Genomic DNA, 19305 nt, shown 5'->3' on the forward strand with positions numbered 1-19305 from the left:
ACTAACCCAGGTGGTAGAAACACCTGTCCTCATCTTATGGATGTAGAGTGGGACTTAGAGAAGAGGAGTGAATCACAGGTTAAACTAGGAAGTAGACACAGTGCTGCTTGAACCCAGGTCTGTCTGGCTTCCAAGTTCATGCCCCGTTCTCTGCATGATGCTGCCGGTGACTTTTGAGTGGTTGTAGGCATCAGACATGTGCTTCTCCCCAGATGTCTCGGTCCATTTTCTGTTGCTGTAACAAAATAGCTGAGGTCACAGCACCAAACAACACGGTGCTGGCTGTGGTCCCCTCTGCCGAGGGCCTGATAGCAGATGGCATCATGAAGGCGCGAATTCCTGAGAGGGAAGGAGAATGCATGGTGAGATAGGAAGTCAGAGAGCAGGGTGCGGCCAGCCTTGCTCTGTCGTAAAAACCAGGGTCTCCTGAGAAGCAGATTGATTCCTTTAGAGGGAGGGCCATGCACCTGTGACCTAATTATTTCCCACCAGACCCCACCTCTCACAGTCCACACCATGGACCATGCTTCCACCCTGAGAACCCCTCAGGACAAGCAGTTTCCCAACCATAGCACCAGATTTAATTGGGAAAAAGACTGTATGTGTCAAGAGAGCCCTTGTGTGTAATTTACTCCCAGAGCATGAAAGTATGATTTTCAGAAGTTTAAAAACAAGTTTTTTGTTTGCAAACATTGAGTTAACAATTGTCAAAATTTTATCTCATTAATTTTCTTTTTTTTGAGGTGGGGAGGGTATTAGGTATTGAAACCAGGGGTGCTTAACCACTGAGCCACATCCCAAGCCTTTTTAAAAAATATTTTATTTAGAGACAGGGTTTCACTAAGTTATTTAGAGCCTCACTAAATTGCTGAGGCTGGCTTTGAACTCTTGATTCTCTTGCCTCAGCCTCCTGAGTCACTGGGATTACAGACATGTGCCACCACGCCTGGCATCTCATTAATTACTGATTGAGACAGTGTGACGGTGAAGCTGATTCGAAGAGCATTTGAGGGTGTTTATAAATAATTTAATAAAGAAATGTTAGAATAAGTTTTCTTGGTTTAATGTTTGATAGTGAAAATCACAAACTCCTGATATATCTCCTACTGCATATTTATTGGTCATAAATCTACAAGTCAGTATAGCTTCACAGAGTTCCTAATTATTAATAAGTAGAAAAGTCAGAAAATGGTCACTTCTCCTAAAGAGAAGAATACTCCTTGGGAGGACGGTCAAGCAGAGACCTTACATTCATGCCCCGTGACGTTGCTCTTGGGCAGTCTGAGCAGGCAACCTCCCTTCTAACCTGTAACGTCTGTGACGCTCCAGCTGTGGGGTGGTTACGTGCAGGGACTCCAGAGCAAAGCTCTGCCCCAGTTGGAATCTTGCTTCCATTCTTAGTATCCATGAGACTTTCCCAAATTAGATAACCTCTTCCTCAGTTTTCTCATCTGTAAGGTGAGGGCATCTGTTACACTTCTTTCAAAGGTTGCTATTAGGGTCAGGTGAGTGGTGTGTCAAGTGCAGTGAGCAGTGTGGGCCACAGGTCAGGGCTGTGTCTGAGTTTCATCTGGGAAATCTGTTGCGGTGCAGAGTGTCGAGGATGTCCGGGACAGAAGTCCAGGACTCTGTTTTCATCCTCCAGCCCGGTGGTCTTGAAGAAGGCCAGATCAGCTGTGGTGTACCACTGTGCACTCCACAGCAGCCCTGAAGCCGAGAGGGCGCTCTGCATGCAGGAGGGGAGTGGCAGCAGGGGCAGCCGGGAGGGGCTGTGTGGCCCAGCAGAATGCACCGAAGAGGGAGCTGGGGACTCAGGAATTGCTCAGCGGGCTTACCGCGAGCATGAACCAGTGTTCCCTTCAGCCAGTGTACCAAGTCAGGGCCTAGAGACGGCACGGGGTGATACAAAACCCACACAGAAGTTTTCCCGGGACAGGTGCCTTGGAGCCACACTCTAAGTACTTGATAATCATCTTCAAACACACTAAGCACACTTCTCAAATGGTCATGAGGAAGAGAGATCGTATGTGTTGAAAATTAGATCCTGAAATCGGAAGAGAACAAAGGGGCAACTGTTGAATGTCAGGCATTATGACTTAGGACAAAGACAGCGTGGAAGGGTGTTACACACAGACCCACAGGGCACGCACAGGCAACGAGGAGAAACCGGCTCAGTTACAGAGCGAAGCCCGGGCAGTCTGTCCAATCCCGGGTCATCAGCGACAGAGAGTCACAGTGGGAATGCTGAGGCAGACAGTTTGACTGGGGTGAGAGTTTATGCAGTCTTCTTCCCCACCTGCACAGTTTTGATCAGCTAGACTCAAAGGGAGAAGATATCCTGATCCAGAGAAAGGTTACCCAGCTGCACCTGGATGTGCATAGATCAGAAATCTTGGACAGGGATGGAATGAAGGAGCAAGAAAGGCAGTTGTAGATTCCTAAGGTCAGCACAGCAAGCAAGATATATGTGTAAAACAAAACTTTTGACTCTGTGCGGTGGATTGAAACTGTACTGAAAATGGATTATCTTAGAGAAACAGATTTTAGCAGCAATATAGAAACTAAGAGTTCTTCTTAGACTTCAATATTTGTGTTTTTTAAAAAAATATTTGTTTCGAGTAATTCACACCATGGGTTGATTACCCATTACTATCTTTGTGCATGGCCTCTATGTTTGAAAAGAAAGCCATCTTCTCTCCCCCAGCTTTTCATACCAAACATTGTTTTTGGTGGACTGTGGTCCATTTTCATTGTCTGTGGTCAGTTACAGGATCTTTGTCACCTGTGCAGAATGGATGCTTCATTAAGTTAGTCAGCTAAAGTGGTGACCCGTGTGCATTGGGACCATGTTACAACCATCGTGGACTCCTCGGAAGGATTTATTCTGATTAGGGAATCCACCAGGAGGCCAGATAAAGGGGGAATCTAGAATGGCATCAGGCTACTGCAGGGGAAGTCTCTTGGAGCTTCTGTAGAGCATGTGTAGTCTTACCTACTGGTAGGAAGGACTTTTGGAATGTAAGGATTTGGGAGAATTAACCGTGCATTCTTCATTCCCGGAGACACAGGCGTCAGAACTACTGAGAGCCCCAAAGACCTGACCCATAGCTCTAGGCATGACACCGTTCTCAGGACTCAGTGAATCAGGGAGACGGTCAGAAGCCTGTTGGCCTGGAGAAACGCAGGTCCGCCTGGTGGGCAGCTTTATGAACTGGCTGTCAGTCTGTGTTCAAAGAGCGCACTACCAGGAAGAGACGTGAAGAAATGATGGCAAGGAGACTCCCTAGTACCTGTATTTCTGAAGCTGTCACGTGCAGCCTGTTCACTAATGCTGTTCACAGGGTTCACTGGGTCCCTCCACTCCCCCGCCTTCCTCCTGTCTTACGCAGGTTCCCACCCTGTGCCCTCGGGCTGGCAGGTGGGGCCCGGGGAAGCCGGAGCACCTCGAGTTCCACGTGGCCCCAGGAGAAGCCTGGCATGTTGAGTCCTGCAGTCCCTGCTTCTCCAGGGACTCTGTCGAAAAGTCAGAAAGGAGGGGAAACACCTGGGTGTCCGCCTCGGCCGGCCTACAGAACGTTCGCTGTCTACAGGAGCTGGGGCCTTGCTGGAGGGGCGCTGTGAGGGAGCCTGGTGGCGATGGTGGGTGGGGTGTTGGGGGGCGGGGGGCAGGGGCTGTGAGGGAAGGTTCCTGTGGCCTGGAGCTCCTGTCCTCACCCGCGGGAGACAGTTCTGTGCCCTCTTGACCCAGCGCCTTCAGGGTGAGTGCGCTAGCCAAGGGAGCGCGTCTCACTATTAAAGCTTGATCTCACTTTGAATTGCTTGTCCTGCAAGTTTGATGGGACTTGGATCCATTCTCACAACACAAACAGCTTTCAATGTTACATTGATTGATGAAAGAAAATATTTCAACGGTCTCAATTTTTTTGAATGGCTGTGAAATGGTTTTACATTATTTTCATACCAACTTGTAATAACATAAAGAGATCATCGTTTAAAAATCTTATTTAGAAGTTAACGTAGGATATCAATTATGATAGAAAACCCCTAGAGATGAATTCAAGTTTTAACCAAAACCTGTGAAATTGTATTTGGAAGTATATTATAGATTCTATATTTAATATTTCGGTATTTTTTGGCTTAAGCAATTTTACTTCAATATGAAAAGATGATTTTTCCCTGTGCTCGCAATGATCTCCCTTCCCCTTATCTTATCGGCTTATCTTAGCGTGGCTCACAAAGACTGTCTTCATTTTCTGTGTGCATCATGGTGTGAACAAGGTTGGTGGCCACTATTCTAACACGCCTGCCCCAAGGCCACTTACTGGTTGCTGACAGAAACAACGCCTTCCGTGAGACTGTCCCGGGGCCACTCTCTCACTTTACCCAGCTTCCACTGGGAACATTTCGGGTGTCACCTCTTCAGAGAAGCTTTGTGTGAGCGTCCCAGCTGGCTCCCCCACCCTCTCTGAAGCCTGCTTGGTTGGTCTTCCTGGCAGTTGTCACATCGCTGCCTGTCACAGTGCAGTATGTGTTCCATGACGTCAAGGACTTTCTCTTTACTGACCATGGTTACCTCAGTCTAGAAGAGTGCTTGGAACACAGTAAGTGCTCAATGCATATTTGTTGAGTTAATGAATGAATTAACTGAGCACTTAAAATTTATTTTCTCTAAAACCCACATGCCTATTCAACGGGACAGCCTCTTCTGGATGCCAATGTCTTTGTGGTCAGACTCTGGTGATTGTCTGATCATGCAGACTCTAATGCAAATCACTGACAAAGTGAAATTACATATATTGCAAAATAAGGATTTCAAAAAAAAAAATTGCCAAAGGTGATACTGGAGGACTGCTAAGCCATGGCAACTCTGGATCTAGCAGCATTAAACCAGGAAGACGTTTCAAGAATGGCTTAGAGATGATTGGCATGTGTGATGACAGGAGTTTCAAAAGAGATTTGTATAAATATGAGAGGATTGAAATTTTAGTTCCTTGGCAAAATCAATGAAAACCTTGACTATTAAAATATTGCTAACTTATAGCCTAGTTTTGAAAGTTGAATATGTAGTAAAGGAAGTCATAAAGGTGTTTTATCTAGCTGTCATGTAAATTCTCACAACTAGGCAATTCCTTTTAGAAGATGGTTCCAGTTATAATCCAAATTTGGCTAAATGAAAGGCCAAGCATCCACGTATCAGAGAAAACATTTGGCCTTTGTTTTTTTAGGATTGATTTACTTCACTTAGCATGATATTCTCCAGTTCCATCCATTTACCTGAAAATGCCATGATTTTATTCTCTTTTAGTGATATATATATATATATATATATATATATATATATATATATATATCACAGTTTCTTTATCTATTCATCTATTGAAGGGCATCTAGGTTGGTTCCATGGTTTAGCTTTTGTGAACTGAGCTGCTATAAATTGTGATGTGGCTATGTCACTGTAGTATGCTGATTTTAAGTCCTTTGGGTGTAGACTGAGGAGTGGGATAGCTGGGTCAGATGGTGGTTCCGTTCCAAGTTTTCTAAGGAATCTATATACTGCTTTCCACTGTGGTTGCACCAATTTGCAGTCCCACCAGCCATGCATGAGTGTGCCTTGTTCTCTCTGATAAGAGAATGCTGACCCATAATGGGGGAGGGGCATGGAAAGAATGGAGGAATTTTGGATTGGGCAAAGGGGAGGGATGGGGGAGAGGGTGTGTGGGTAGGAAAGATGGTAGAATTAGAAGGACATCATTACCCTATGTACATGTATGATTGCACAAATGGTGCGACCCTACATTGTGTACAACCAGAGAAATGAAAAGTCGTGCTCTGTGTACGATGAAACAAATGCATTCTGCTGTCATGTAAGACTGATTAGAAAAAAATTTAAAAAGTTAATATATTAACAAAAGACATTTAAAAAGAACAAGCAAACTTATTTTCATAATTCTGATCTCATTTCTCAATGAAGTCTTGATCAAACCTAGTATTTTCCCCTAATATTTACTATGAAAATTTGATTCTCAAATCAAATCTCAAGTCAATGGGTTAACTCCCAATGGGATTTTCCTGGTATTGGGGGTTCTTTGAGGCCTAGAGTCATGGACTTGCCAAGCACAATGCTCCCAGTCTGTTCAGGGTGGGAAGGCAGTGCAGAGGAGGGAGCCCGCAGGCAGGCAGGCAGGCAGGCAGGCGCAGGCTTCCTGGAGGAAGAGGTGGAAAAGGTCCGGGCTTCACTGACCAATTGAAGGGCTTGAGACAATAGGGAAGTTACCTCCCAAGGCAGCTAGTGGCTCCAGGGTTGCATATATTTGGTTAAAATCCCTGTTCTGTCTCCTCCTTTCTGTGAAAACCAGAGTAAATTACTTCTCTGAGTGTTTGACTCATTATTTAAAAATTACTGCATTGAAAAAATAGCACATTATAAGTTTAAGTTCTGATGAACTAAGAGACATTCTCAGTTCCACACTCTCCCTCAAGAACGGGTGTGCAGTTAGCTTAAGCTGGACGTTGCTCCTGTTGGTCTGCTTTAGCGGGGTTTGAAGTCCACCGAGGAGCACAGGTAAACCCAGACACCTTCACTGGTCGTTTCAGGATGGCTATTTCTAACCCTCCTTTGCTAATGTTTACCTGCTGCATTCAGGAGAGTCCATCTGAGGGTGGAGGGGACACAAGGACAAAAGAGTGACTGAGCTGTACAGGCCAAGGCTCCTGGTTACACAACAGCCCCTTAATGCAGAGATTAGGAAATGTCTTTCAGTTCTGCACAGATGCCTTGCACCGTCTCTCACTGCTCACCCTGCACTTGGTACTATTGTTACCTTCACTTTGCAGGTGAGGGCACTGAGGCTTGGAAAGGCTACATGGCTTGGCCAGGGCCTCATGGCTGACACCAGAGTTAAGGTGATGATCCACGTCTCCTTCTCCAGGGAGTGACCTTGACCAGTGGTCTCAGCTGCCAGTCAGTAGTCTCAGCTGCACACAGATCAAGGTGACCGGCCCTGGAGGCCGACTCCTGGACAACAGCTGGCATCCCGCCTCAGGCTCTTGGTTGGCTTTGGAGGTGAATGAGGGAAGGAAGAGAGTACAGACTGTCTGCCCCTCAGCTTCCCACTCTGGGGGCCATCAGGCCCTCCTTCCTCGCGCAGCTGAAAGCCGTGTCTCTTGTTGTACAAAGCTCCTTCCTTCTTTGGTTAGTGATTCCTCTCCTTCCTGGCCTGCTTTGGTCTAGGGATAGTAAAGCCACCTCACTGTAGTCTGAGGGCATGTTATGATCCCTACAATTTCCCAGCAATGCTCACATCTTCTTGATTAATCTTTATATTAAATTTCCACAAATTATTTGAGTATCATCATCTTATTCCTCTCAGGACCCTGATATGAATGATGATCATTTTAATTTTAGGCAGGACTGCTCATACTTTTATGTTTGGCAATGATGATCACACTGTTATTTTAGGGTAGCTGCTTTAGCTAGCAGGATAGAATGTGCACTGGAAAGAGAAAGAGGGTACTGAGACCAAAGAGTGATACACAATATAATAATTCTGCTAAGAGACGACTAGACCTGAACTTGGATTGTAGACGTTACGGTGGAAGGAGAGAAGGGATACACAAGATACTTGAAGATAGGATCATCATGGCATGGTTTGACCCTTGAAACCAATCAGCTTCGTCCTCACCAAACACTATAGGTGTATTAGTCCATTTTTCCATGGCTGTAACAGAAGACCTGAGATTAGTAATTTATAAAGAAAATAAGTTTCTTTGGCTCACAGTTCTGGAGGCTGGGACGTCCAAGGGCCTAGGGGAACTTCTGGTGAGGACTGTGCTTTCATGACATGTTGAAAGGTGGGAGGTTTGCCTCTCAAGCAGGTGCCTTAGAAGGAGAGAAAACAAGGGGCAGCCTCACTTTATAACGACCTCATGGAAACTAATCCAGTTCTGTGAGTGGCACTGATCCATTTGTGAGGGTAGGTAGAGTCTGCATGACCCCAGTCCCTCCCCTAGTCCCCACCTCTCAGTGCTGCCACGCTGGAGGCCAGTCTGCCAGCCCATGAACTCCAGGGGGCACACCCAAAGCACAGCCCTAGCTGAGGGGAGAGTCTGTCCTGCATCCACTTGGAAAGTGAAGACTTATAGATAAGTAGGAGAGAGGCCAGCAGGACAGGGCCACCCCAAGCTCTCAAGCAGTGTGACGTGGAGGCAGGCCTGGGGGTGTCGGGAGGGACTCGGGTTTTGAGAGGCTTCAGGGTCCTGTCCCACTGGGTCAGGATGGCATTTCTGGCTCCTTCCCATCTTCCGGGGCCCACCAGGCGGTATTGGTAAGGGGTACAGGGTCCAAAGAAGACTTCCCAGGCGAGTCTGGGATCCCTGAGGAGCAGCAGCGGGAGGCTGGGCTTGGCGCCTATGCACGCAGCAAGCTCATCCAGGTAGAGGATGTAGTCCAGCTTGTCCTGAGTGGCGTCCGCGATCACACCCCTGTGGGGAGAAGGGAGCATGGGTTTGGCGATCCTCCCTGCCCCGCGTTCCCGTGTTACAGAGCCCACCCTCCTCCTGGGTGTTACTTCTGCCTCGGAATCAAACCATGTCTTGGAGGTGGGTTTCCATGTAAGGAATGGCCTTCAGAGGAAGATCCACCTGCGGAAGGAGGAGGCGAAAGGAGGCCCTGGGAGGAGACGCTTTTGTTCCTGGCGTTTGGTAAGAACAGGATAAAGTGTGATGGTCCGAGCGCAGCCGTGGTTGTGGGTGAGGAGGGCCAGCAGGCTTCGCGTACATGGGCACCTACGTTTTTATTCATGTGATTGGGAGCTGAGGGGCCACGGCTTGCTGTACCAGAACGGAGCTAGACATGGAGAGGGGCCTAGCGTTATGTGAAGCCTTCGTCTGTGTCTGCCTTAAACCTTCATAAGGTCCATGTCAGTCAGTCCGTCAATGAGGCAGACATTCCAGGCACCATTCTAGAGCCAGCAGTGAGCAAGGCCAGAGCCTTGCTGTCCGAGTTTGCCCCCTGGTGGGGTCTAGCAGACCATCAGCAGCTCAGTCCAGCAGACGTGTAATCTGCAGGCAGCGGTGGGCCGTATGAGAGACCCAAGCAGGGCAGGGGAGGCAGTGGGGTGGCCGGGTGGCAGTTTTATGCAGTGCTGTCAAGGAAGACTTCCCCCACGGGGTGACATTTGAGCAGTGAGCCATGCAGGTGCCTGGGGAGAAACTTCAGGCAGAGGGGACCAACTGCGAAGGCTCAGGAGGGCGATGCTGGGCCTGGCTGAGGTGTGGTGGGCAGGGGCAGGGAAGGGTGGGCACTGAGGGTGCCCCGGGGACTGCAGAAGCCACCGGGAGCCTTCCTGGGGGAAAGGGAGGCACCCCAGGGTTTGAACAGAAAGCAGCGTGGTGTGGCTTGTGCTTGTTGCTGAGTCAGAGCAGAAAGTGGGAGACAGGTGAGGGGCACAAGTGTCCTGAGGCTGCTCTGAGGTGGCAGCAGCAGGGTCGTGAGAAGTGTCCGAGTCCTGGATTCCTCTGGAAGGCAGAGGCCGACAGTATTTGCCGACACAGGTGTGAGAGAAAAGGAGACTAGCGCTGCTCCAGTGCCACTCAGCCGGAACGAGCGGGTGTCACTGAGGGGAGCAGGGTCAGAGGGGCGCACTGCCAGGGCGGAGCGGTGGAGAGGACCTTAGGAGTTTGTTTTTAAGCTGGGCATGGTGGTCATGCCTGCAGTCCAGAGTTCAAGGCAGCCTGGCAGCACAGCAAGACCTCATCTCAAAAAAAAAAAAAAAGGTTTACTTTTTTTTTTTTTAAAGAGAGAGAGAGAGAGAATATTTTTAATATTTATGTTTTAGTTTTCAGTGGACACAACATCTTTATTTTATTTGTATGTGGTGCTGAGGATGGAACCCAGCGCCCCGCGCATGCCAGGCGAGCGCGCTACTGCTTGAGCCACATCCCCAGCCCCAAAATGTTTACTTTTAGACATCGAATTTGAGGCACCTTTATATGTGCAGGGAGCTATCCAGAGGAGCTGGAGGAAAGCCTTGGTTAAAGACACCTGGAGCCATAGGATTGAAGGTGTTTAAAGGTGGATGAGGCCCTGCTGGAGTGAGGAGAGTCCTGCTGGGGACCAAGGGGTGGGCTCAGCGAGGCCTAGGAGTGAGCCAGAGGGGACACCAGCAAGAAGAGAAAGCGCAGCCTGAGAAACGGAAGGAGACACACAGTGGGTTTCAGTGGCCAAGTGAGGGCAGGACTGGGTCCCACTGAGAAGACCTGGTGCCCCCATGACATGTCTGAGGCCACAGTCTGGTTGGTGGCAGAGGTGTGTCCCTCCTCCGTACTGCCTCTGGGAGTGGCTCTCACAGTAACTGGGAATCCTTGTTGCTTTCCTTAGTAACAGAATCCACTGGCAAGTCCACCCTGTGGCAACCTGTGTTTCCTACCTTTGAATGAGCTCCTCCTTTTTAGTGACCTCGGCCATCAGCTTCTGGGGTGGAGGGATCTTACAGAGTCCTGTGAGAAAGATCAGAAACACACTGAAGTCCACTAGATTTTCCTTTATTTAAGTTTCCTCCCTCTCATTCTGATCTCCCACGGCTCCACCCTCAGGACGTGAGACAGCCAGAGCTGAGTGGGGCTGCAGTGCGCAGGACACTGCCAGAGGGCGAGAAGACGCACCTTGGCCCAGCCTCAGCCTGCACCACCCAGGAGACATCAGCCCCTGCTGCGGCAGCTGCCTGCCCCGTCCCTCTGCACCTGCTCTTAGGGTCTCTCCCGCCTCTCGCTCACACATACGCCTCCACAGGCACCTGGGTGGGTGTTAGAGCTCTTACTAGTTCTGATGGGAACACTTACAACGACCCCGCCTCACAGTGCAGCTTTGGCACATCGTTGGTTTTGTACCTGGGAATCCTCAAGAGTGACAGGTGCTGGCAGCACGTGGGTCTCACAGAGGCTGTGCCTGCTTGAGCTGTGCGAGGGCCTTGTGCTCAGTGTCACACTTGGCCTTTTTCTTGCCGTCACAGCGTGGACTCTGGCCTCCCTCTGCAGTTGCCCCGCAGCCCCCGTCTGAGACCCCTTTGGGTCTTCTGGGTTCCTGGTGTGTCCATGCCTGCTCTCATGTGAACCCCCCTGCACTGGGCTCTCCCTGTTCACCATCCCACTCTGGCCAGTCCTGCCCTGCTGGGTACCACGGGCCAGCCCCAGGTGTGGGCTTCCAGGTCCACACGAGAGGTCTGACTCAGCTCATGGGTGCACTTCCTGCTAGGACCATGTTATCCTGAAGAACTAGCAAGACTTGGTGGTTCCCAGAAGCCGTCTGGGGATGGTGAAGCTACTCCTGTGGTGGCCTTGGCTTTATCATCCTAATGAGCAGTTTGGAGCTCACTATAAAATACCTCCCAAACCAGCACTTAAGTCCTCTACGATTTTCACTTAACTGGACAGAGCCGTGAAAGCACTGCGTTGTTCTTAAAGAAATACAAGTTTGTGGTAACTTAATGAAGGGGGGTGGATTTTTTTTCCTGTAATGTAAATAGGGTGAAAATCTTCTAAACACTTTCTCTGCCATTTGAATAGCATGTTTGCCAGCTACAAGTACTTAGGTCTTTTCTTTTTTTGTGGTCCTGGGAGTTGAACCCAGAGTCTTGTGCATGCCAGGCAAGTGCTCTGCTACTGAGCTACCCCGCCCCCCCCAGCCTTTTTAATTAATTAATTAATTTTTGCCCCAGGGATTGATTGCTTAACCACTGAGCCACAACCCCAGCCATTTTTATTTTTTATTTTGAGATGGGGTCTTGCTAAGTTGCTTAGCATCTTGCTAAGTTGCTGAGGCTGGCTTTGAACTTGTTATCCTCCTGCTTCAGCCTCCCAAATTGCTGGGATTATAGGCATGCAGTCTAGGCCCAGTCTCTTAGCTTTTTTAAAGAAAAATATATATATTTTGAGACAAGGTCTAAGTTGCCCAGGCTGGCCTCAGAACTTATGATCCTCCTACCTCAGCCTCCTGAGTAGCTGGAATTAGGAGCTTACACCACCATGCTTGGCTGAGAGCGCAGGTTTTTAGGTGTGGTTAATATCTATTGCATTTGTACAGTGGGCTAGAAGTCATCACTACTTAATACTGTCTTATATGCTATTTGTAAATTATTGGTGGATGTTTTTATTCACTAAGGACAGCTGGTTGGTCCAACTGTGAATGCTGTTTATATTTAAAGATCACACTCTGCAGTTCTTTGGAACGCTCACTCGTCTAAATCTTGCTCTCTGTAGCAGGCATGCTGGGAATGGCAAGAAGCAGCAACAGTGGTCACTTAATAGGCCTCTCTCCTGTGTCAAGTGTGCCACTTGAGGCTTGGCAGACGTTGTAAATTTTAACAAGTCCTGAGAAAGAGGGTCTGCCATCCTCACTTTGCAGACGAAGGGGCTGAGGTGCACAGGGTCCTTGCCCAGTGGCTCTGGACCCACCAGCCCTGGCTCCTGCACTGGTGCTCTTGTGGGATCTGCCCAAAGGAGTGCCCAGGGCCTATGGTATTGCTACACGCACTTAAGAGGTCGCTGTCTCTTCATACCTCAGTTTTATCCACAGCATGCATTACTCCAGCACCTTTTAAAGTGATATAAAATTCTACTTCTAGTAATAAATGGAAAGACTTAGGAGTAAACAGACTGGACTAGAATAGAATAGGCTCTTGAAGCTTCCAAAAAGTTCAGTTCATCTGAGAAATTTGATTACATTCTGTTCAAATTTATCCCATCTACAGAGTCAGAATCTCCTCTGCTCAGTCAGATGGAGTGACACACACACTCATTATACCACTATACATATGTATGATTAATTGCTCATTTAATTTTTTATAATATCTATATCACTTTGGCTCAGATCTGTTTGATTTTAGCTAAAACGGCAGGGAGATGATTTTAAGATTTGGCTGATCATACAGGACTCTAACTAAATAGCCAAGGTACCTTTGAACACTCTTGTGGCCCACCGTGCTTGGAGCTCTGTGCCTGATAAGATGGACCCCTTAAGGCTGATAAGGCCAATGATGGCTAATGTTGCTCTCTCCAGGCTTGAGGGAAAGACCCACTTATGTAGGAATATCTTCTTTCTACAAAGGCTTTGGAGAGGTTCTTCAAGAAAGGGAAAAGAAAATATGTATCCTGTAGTGAAGATGACAATATCAATGTCGGCCTCCACTGTCCCATCTTCAAAGATGGCAGAGGTCTCTGTGAATCCCTTCACACCGGTCTTCATAGTGACCAGCCCACATAGGATGCAGGTTGGCAGCTCGTCATTCACGATGAATTTTTTTTTCTTCCTTCGACACAGAAGAGAAAAATATTCATTGTGGTTATAGTTGTGAAATACTCTAGCCAATGATTTATTCAGTCAGTTAAGGTAAACGATCTGTCAAGCCAAAGAAGTGAGTGTCCAGTTATTCATCAGTCATGATGTCTGATTCAGAGTTGTCTGGTTACTGTTTATAACACGTTTTCTTTTCTTGTTCCCAGTAGAAGACACGTGGAAAATGATTGACCCCACTTTTTCCTGACTCAATTTTACAATTCTCTCTCTCTTATAATTAATTTCTAGAGCTTTTTTTTTTTTTTTTTTTTTTTTATCTTGAAGTGTTAGCACTGAGTATATAACAAATCACTGGATGACAAGTTTGGGGTTTCATGTCACCTATACTTTTAGGAATGACATCAGGCAAAGAGGACATTACTAAGAAACTCTTTCAATGCCAACTTTGAGTCTACTTATGCTGATAAGTATTTTCATCGTGAGCACCGTTCTGCCTAATCATCAGACATGCTGTCTTTATTAGATTTACACATCTGATCATCCTTTGCCATTAGTTTTTTTTTTTACCATATTAATCTTTTTAAAAATTTTATTCTAATTTGTTATATATGACAGCAAAATGCAATTCAATTCATTTTACACATATAGAGCACAATTTTCGTGTCTCTGGTTATACACAAAGTGTCTTCATACATATACTTTGGGTAATGGATGTCCACTGTCTTTCCTACCTCCACCTCTCCTTTCCCCTCCCTCCCCTTTGCCCTATCTAAATTTCCTCCATGTTCCTCCCATGTTCCCCCATATCCCCATTATGAATCAGCATCCTTATATCAGAGAAAACATTCGGCATTTAGTTTTTTGGGATTGGCTAACTTCACTTAGCATTATCTTCTCTAACTCCATCCATTTACCTGCAAATGCCATGATTTTATTCTCTTTTATTGCTAAGTAATATTCCATTGTGTATATATGCCACATTTTCTTTATCCATTCATCTACTGAAGGGCATGTAGGTTGGTTCCACAATTTAGCTATTGTGAATTGTGCTGCTATAAACATTGAGGTGGCTGTGTCCCTGTAGTATGCTGTTTTTAAGCCCTTTGCGTATAGACCCAGGAGAGGGATAGCTGGGTCGAATGGTGGTTCTATTCCCAGTTTTCCAAATATTCTCCATACTGCTTTCCACCACAGCTGCACCAATTTGCAGTCCCACCAGCAATGTATGAATGTGCCTTTTCCCCACATCCTCACTAACACTTATCGTTTGTATCCTTAATAGCTGCCATTCTGACTGGAGTGAGATGAACTCTTAGAGTAGTTTTGATTTGCATTTCTCTAATTGCTAGAGATGTTGAACATTTTTTCATATATTTGTTGATTGATTGTATATCATCTTCTGAGAAGTGTCTGTTCAGTCCCTTGGACCATTTATTGATTGGGTTATTTGTTTTTTGGTGCTAAGATTTTTGAGTTCTTTATATATCCTAGTGATTAGGGCTCTATCTGATGTGCATATGGTAAAAATTCACTCCCAAAGTGTAGGCTCTCTATTTACTTCACTGATTGTTTCTTTTGCTGAGAAGACTTTTAGTTTAAATCCATCCCATTTTTTAATTCTTAAAAATGAAATTAAGCCCCTGTCTCTCACCAGGCACAAAACTCAACTCAAAGTGCATCAACGACCTAGGAATTAAACCAGAGACCCTGTACCTAATAGAAGAAAAAGTAGACCCAAATCTTCATCATGTGGGATTAGGCCCTGACTTCTGTAATAAGACTCCTAGAGTGCAAGAAATAAAATCAAGAGCCATTAGTTTTTTTTTTTTTTTTTTTTATAAGTTGAAGGTTGAAATGCATCTTACCAAAGAATATTTGGGTCAGCACATGATAAAAATGACATTTTAATGATCTTATTATACCCATTTCAGCCTTTTTCCCCCCTCGGCAGTGTGCAGCTCTGTGCAGAGGTGCATCACCACACATCGTTTCAGGAAATGCTACTGTGAGTGCAGACCTCCTCCTCACTCTGCCAGAACATTCATTATAGACTGGTGAGAAGAGACCAGCTGCACACACGGATGCTGCCACACTGTATTTTTCACATGGCAGCATTTTCAAGGGTCTTCAGGGCCATTCTAAATTTCCTGATTTTCAAGCTGCAAATGACAGCACCCTTCATTTTCTTGAATCCCTACTTTTGTTATTGCACATCTCAAGTTCTGAATAATATAGAATAAAAAATATTGATTTAAAATATTTCCCATGAGAAATGCAAATAAGAACTATAATGAGATACTACCTTATCAGTTAGAATGGCTGTAATAAAAAAAGTCACAAATGCTGGTGAAGCTATTGAGAAAAAGGAGCTTTTATACACTGTTGGTGAGAATGTAAATGAGTACAGCCATTGTGGAGAATAGTATAAAGGGTCCTCAAAAAAGTAAAAATAGATCTACCATATGTGCTCCAGCTAATCCCCAGTTGTGGGTACATATTTAAAGGAAGTGAAATTATCATACCAAAGCAATGCCTGCATGCCCATTTATTTTGGCATTCTTCACAGTAGCTAAGGTATGGAGTAAGCCTAGGTGTTCATCAATAGAAGAAGGGATAAAGAAATGCATATATGTGTACAACTGAGTTCTATTGAGTCATAAAGAAGAATGAAATGCCGTCATTTGAAGCGGATGGAACTGGAAGACATTGTGTTAAGTGAAATGAGCCAGACACAGAAAGACAAGAACCATATGTTCTCATACATGGAAGCTAAAAAAGTCAATCTGAAAGTAGAACATTGATTCAGAGAGATTGGGAAGAGGGTGTGTGGAGATATCTATCTATCTATCTATCTATCTATATCTATCTATCTATCTATCTATCTATCTATTTGGAAATATCACCATGAACCCCATCAGCATTGCAGTTATTGCATGATAATAAAAAGTAAAGAATATAAATAAATAAAAATTTTTCTATGAAATAAAAGAATTGAAGTACCCCTTTGTGATACTCAATCCATAAATCTCATGGTTTAGTCTTTTACTCATCTGCCTCTCTTGAATCCAGTTTATGAAACATGGAGGCAGCAGTTGGTTAATAAACGTATAGCATCTTCTTGTGATCATCATGTTAAAAGGGTAGCCTCTGTCTGAAGAGCGGCTGATAACCCAGGTGCCAGTTCTAGTACTGAGAAGTACCTAGAAAGTAAGGCAACAGGGATGAATATGTGTCATCATTTTGTAGTACTTTTATTCAACTGTGTTTTAAGTGGTCTTACAGCATTCTGGTCTTCTAACAGAGTTTTTATAAATTTGTCCCATATATCTACATATGAGTTACATATTCCTGTTGTCAGTGTTCTAAAAAGCACTTTACCCGATTTAGTTATGTTAAGAATTTCATTATGTTTATAGAATTATAAGAACAGGATTAGAATGTTTTGAGGTACACGGTATTGACCTGGCAATTTTTTATATGTAAATAATATAAAATTTTAGATGAGGGCTTGGAAAAGCAATTTTAACTGAATTAAATGCCAACATATTCTTTCCACATCTAATCATTATCTTATACTTTATGCTGAAGTGGAATAGATTTAGATTTTTGTGATTTTATGTTTGGGCTTTCTAAAATCATTATATATACTTCTTAGGCAAAGAAAAGGTTGCTTTTATCTTAAACCAAGGTATAAATCTGGTTTCTAGTAGAAAACTTGGAGACATCCAGAAAACAACCTCCTCTTTCTGTTCTTATGTGGGGTTTTGCTGGAATTGCAAAGAGTGAGTTAAAAACAGGTCAACTGCCTGGGTTGGAGCATTCTGCCCACTTGGTCTTGTTCCTGAAGGAGCACTTCTGAAAAATGCCTGTGGCCTGGCATTGACACCCTTCCTAGACTCTTTGGAGATGGTTCAATTCTGTTAATTGGCTTCTAAAACAGTGGCCCTGAAGACTTTCAGTTTATTCACTTGCCCACGTCAGCACAATTAGGAACTGGCCCGCAGGCGTTCTTGTCTTGAGAACGTGTCTCTGGACGCCAAGGATGAAGACGGGAGTAGGGCACTGATTCAGAAGTGGTACCTGAGCTGCCGTTCGGCCAAGCTCCACCGCAATGTCTCCTCCAGTGTTCCCAAGACCAATCACCAAGACACGTTTCCCCTGAAAGCCTTCTGGGCTCTTGTACTCTTGACTGTGCAGGATCCGGCCTTTAAAATTATGGATTCCTGAGGAGAGGAAAGGATTAGGCAGTTTGAAATACCGGAGGCTGTAATTCCCAAGCAAGCAGGAATAGGGTTCGTTAAAAAAAGGAAGTTCCAGAAATATGGCAGCCCTTTGCTCCTGCCACTAGTTGCAGGAAGTAGAACAAGCTTATGATGCTCCTATTTCCTGGGATGCAGTTAGCCCAGATATACCTGTAGTGCACCCTGCCTAGTTAGAAATGCACGGGATCATATATTGCCACATATGCATTCCCTTTCAAAGCAATTTGGGAAATAAAACTCATTGCAGGTAGCAAGAAATGTCCCATGCACTATCCTGAACATCCTAGGGAAGAAGTAGGTTATTTCTAGTCCTCAATAATGACACCCCTTCTATATTATTATACTCAACTATAATTTCTCCCATGAGTGCTACACTCATATCCAACTATGTAATTAACATCTTCTTCTTTAGGAGTCTGAATAAGCATTTCAAACTAAAAAAAAAAAAGTAGGTTGTTGATTTATGTTACTTTACCTAAAAGATATATTCTAAAGGACTGTGATTTTAAAGACTATACTGAACAAAGCCATCCTTTAAAAATTAAAGAGGCATAAAGACATTCTCAAACAAGAGAGTTTATCACCACTAGATCTGTCCTACAAGAAATGCTAAGGGGAGTTCTCTAAACTAAAAGAGGTGCTAATGTGTAAGAAGAAAACATCAGAAACTCATTGGTAAGAGTAATTGTGATGGCATATATAGAATGCTCTAATAAAGTAAATAGTGCACAAACCATTCATATCTTTCATGTGAAGACTAAAAGCCCAAATAAATAAAAATAATAACTACATCAATATGTTAAGAAATAGGCAATATAGACAGATAGAAAATAGGATAACAAAAATTAAAAATATAGAGAAGAATGGAGGGCAATGGTAGAATTTTTAATTAGTATTTCTTTTCTCTTTTTGTTTCTTTCCCTATTTTTATGATCAATGTTAAGTTATTGTCATTTCAAAATAGCTTGTTATCATCACAAAATTCTTTTTTTGTAAATCTCACTGTAATAACAAAGCAAAAATGTACTATAGATGTATCAAAAATAATAAGAAAGGAATAAAAACACACTACTAGAGTAAATCACTTATACACGAAGGAAGACTATATGAGAGGGAGGGAGAAAGAAAAAAAGGAATTGAAATAAAATTAGAAAATAATGGCAGTAGTAAGACCTTACCTATTATTAAAGACCTTAAGTTTAAATGGTTAAATTCTCCAGTTAAAAGAGTGATTGAATGCATAAAAACAAGACCCAACTATATGCTGCTTACAAGAAATGCACTTCTAAAGACACATAAACACTCAAAGTGAAGGGATGGAAAAAGAATTGCATGACAATCCAAAAGAAAGCAGGAATAGTTATGCTAATTTCACATAAAGTAGACTAAATAAAAAGAAGGCCATACATAATAGTATAATAATAAAAGGGTCAACTTAGCAAGAGGAAATAAATATATATGTACCAAATATTGTATGCACTAAATATAATATAAAGCAAATATATATATATATATATATATATATATATATAGAGAGAGAGAGAGAGAGAGAGAGAGAGAGAGACAATATGAATATATATGAGAGAGAGACAGACCAATGTAATAATAGTAGGGGACTTTTAACATTCCCTCTTTCATCACTGGACAGATCATCCAGATGGAAAATTGATAAAGAAATAGCAGAGTTAGACCACATGGATGTAATAGACATCTACAGGACATTCTATAAACCAATGAATAAATATTATTCTA

General features: G+C 44.3%; 1 protein-coding gene across 4 annotated transcripts in view; it reads right to left on the minus strand.

The window, feature by feature from the left end:
- Positions 1-3868: 3868 nt before the first annotated feature.
- Positions 3869-19305, minus strand: part of Fmo4 (flavin containing dimethylaniline monoxygenase 4) — a 33796-nt gene continuing 18359 nt past the window's right edge. For all 4 annotated transcript variants that reach the window (XM_071600321.1, XM_071600322.1, XM_071600320.1 and 1 more), the window contains 5 exons: positions 17372-17514; positions 16292-16491; positions 12952-13304; positions 10428-10497; positions 3869-8481 (listed from right to left, as the gene is read on the minus strand). In XM_071600321.1, the coding sequence (XP_071456422.1) occupies positions 8007-8481; positions 10428-10497; positions 12952-13304; positions 16292-16491; positions 17372-17514 (1241 nt within the window). In that variant the 3' untranslated portion in view covers positions 3869-8006. The remainder of the gene's footprint in view (positions 8482-10427; positions 10498-12951; positions 13305-16291; positions 16492-17371; positions 17515-19305) is intronic.

Source organism: Marmota flaviventris, chromosome 12, assembly GCF_047511675.1.
Source record: "Marmota flaviventris isolate mMarFla1 chromosome 12, mMarFla1.hap1, whole genome shotgun sequence".
NCBI lineage: Eukaryota > Metazoa > Chordata > Mammalia > Rodentia > Sciuridae > Marmota > Marmota flaviventris.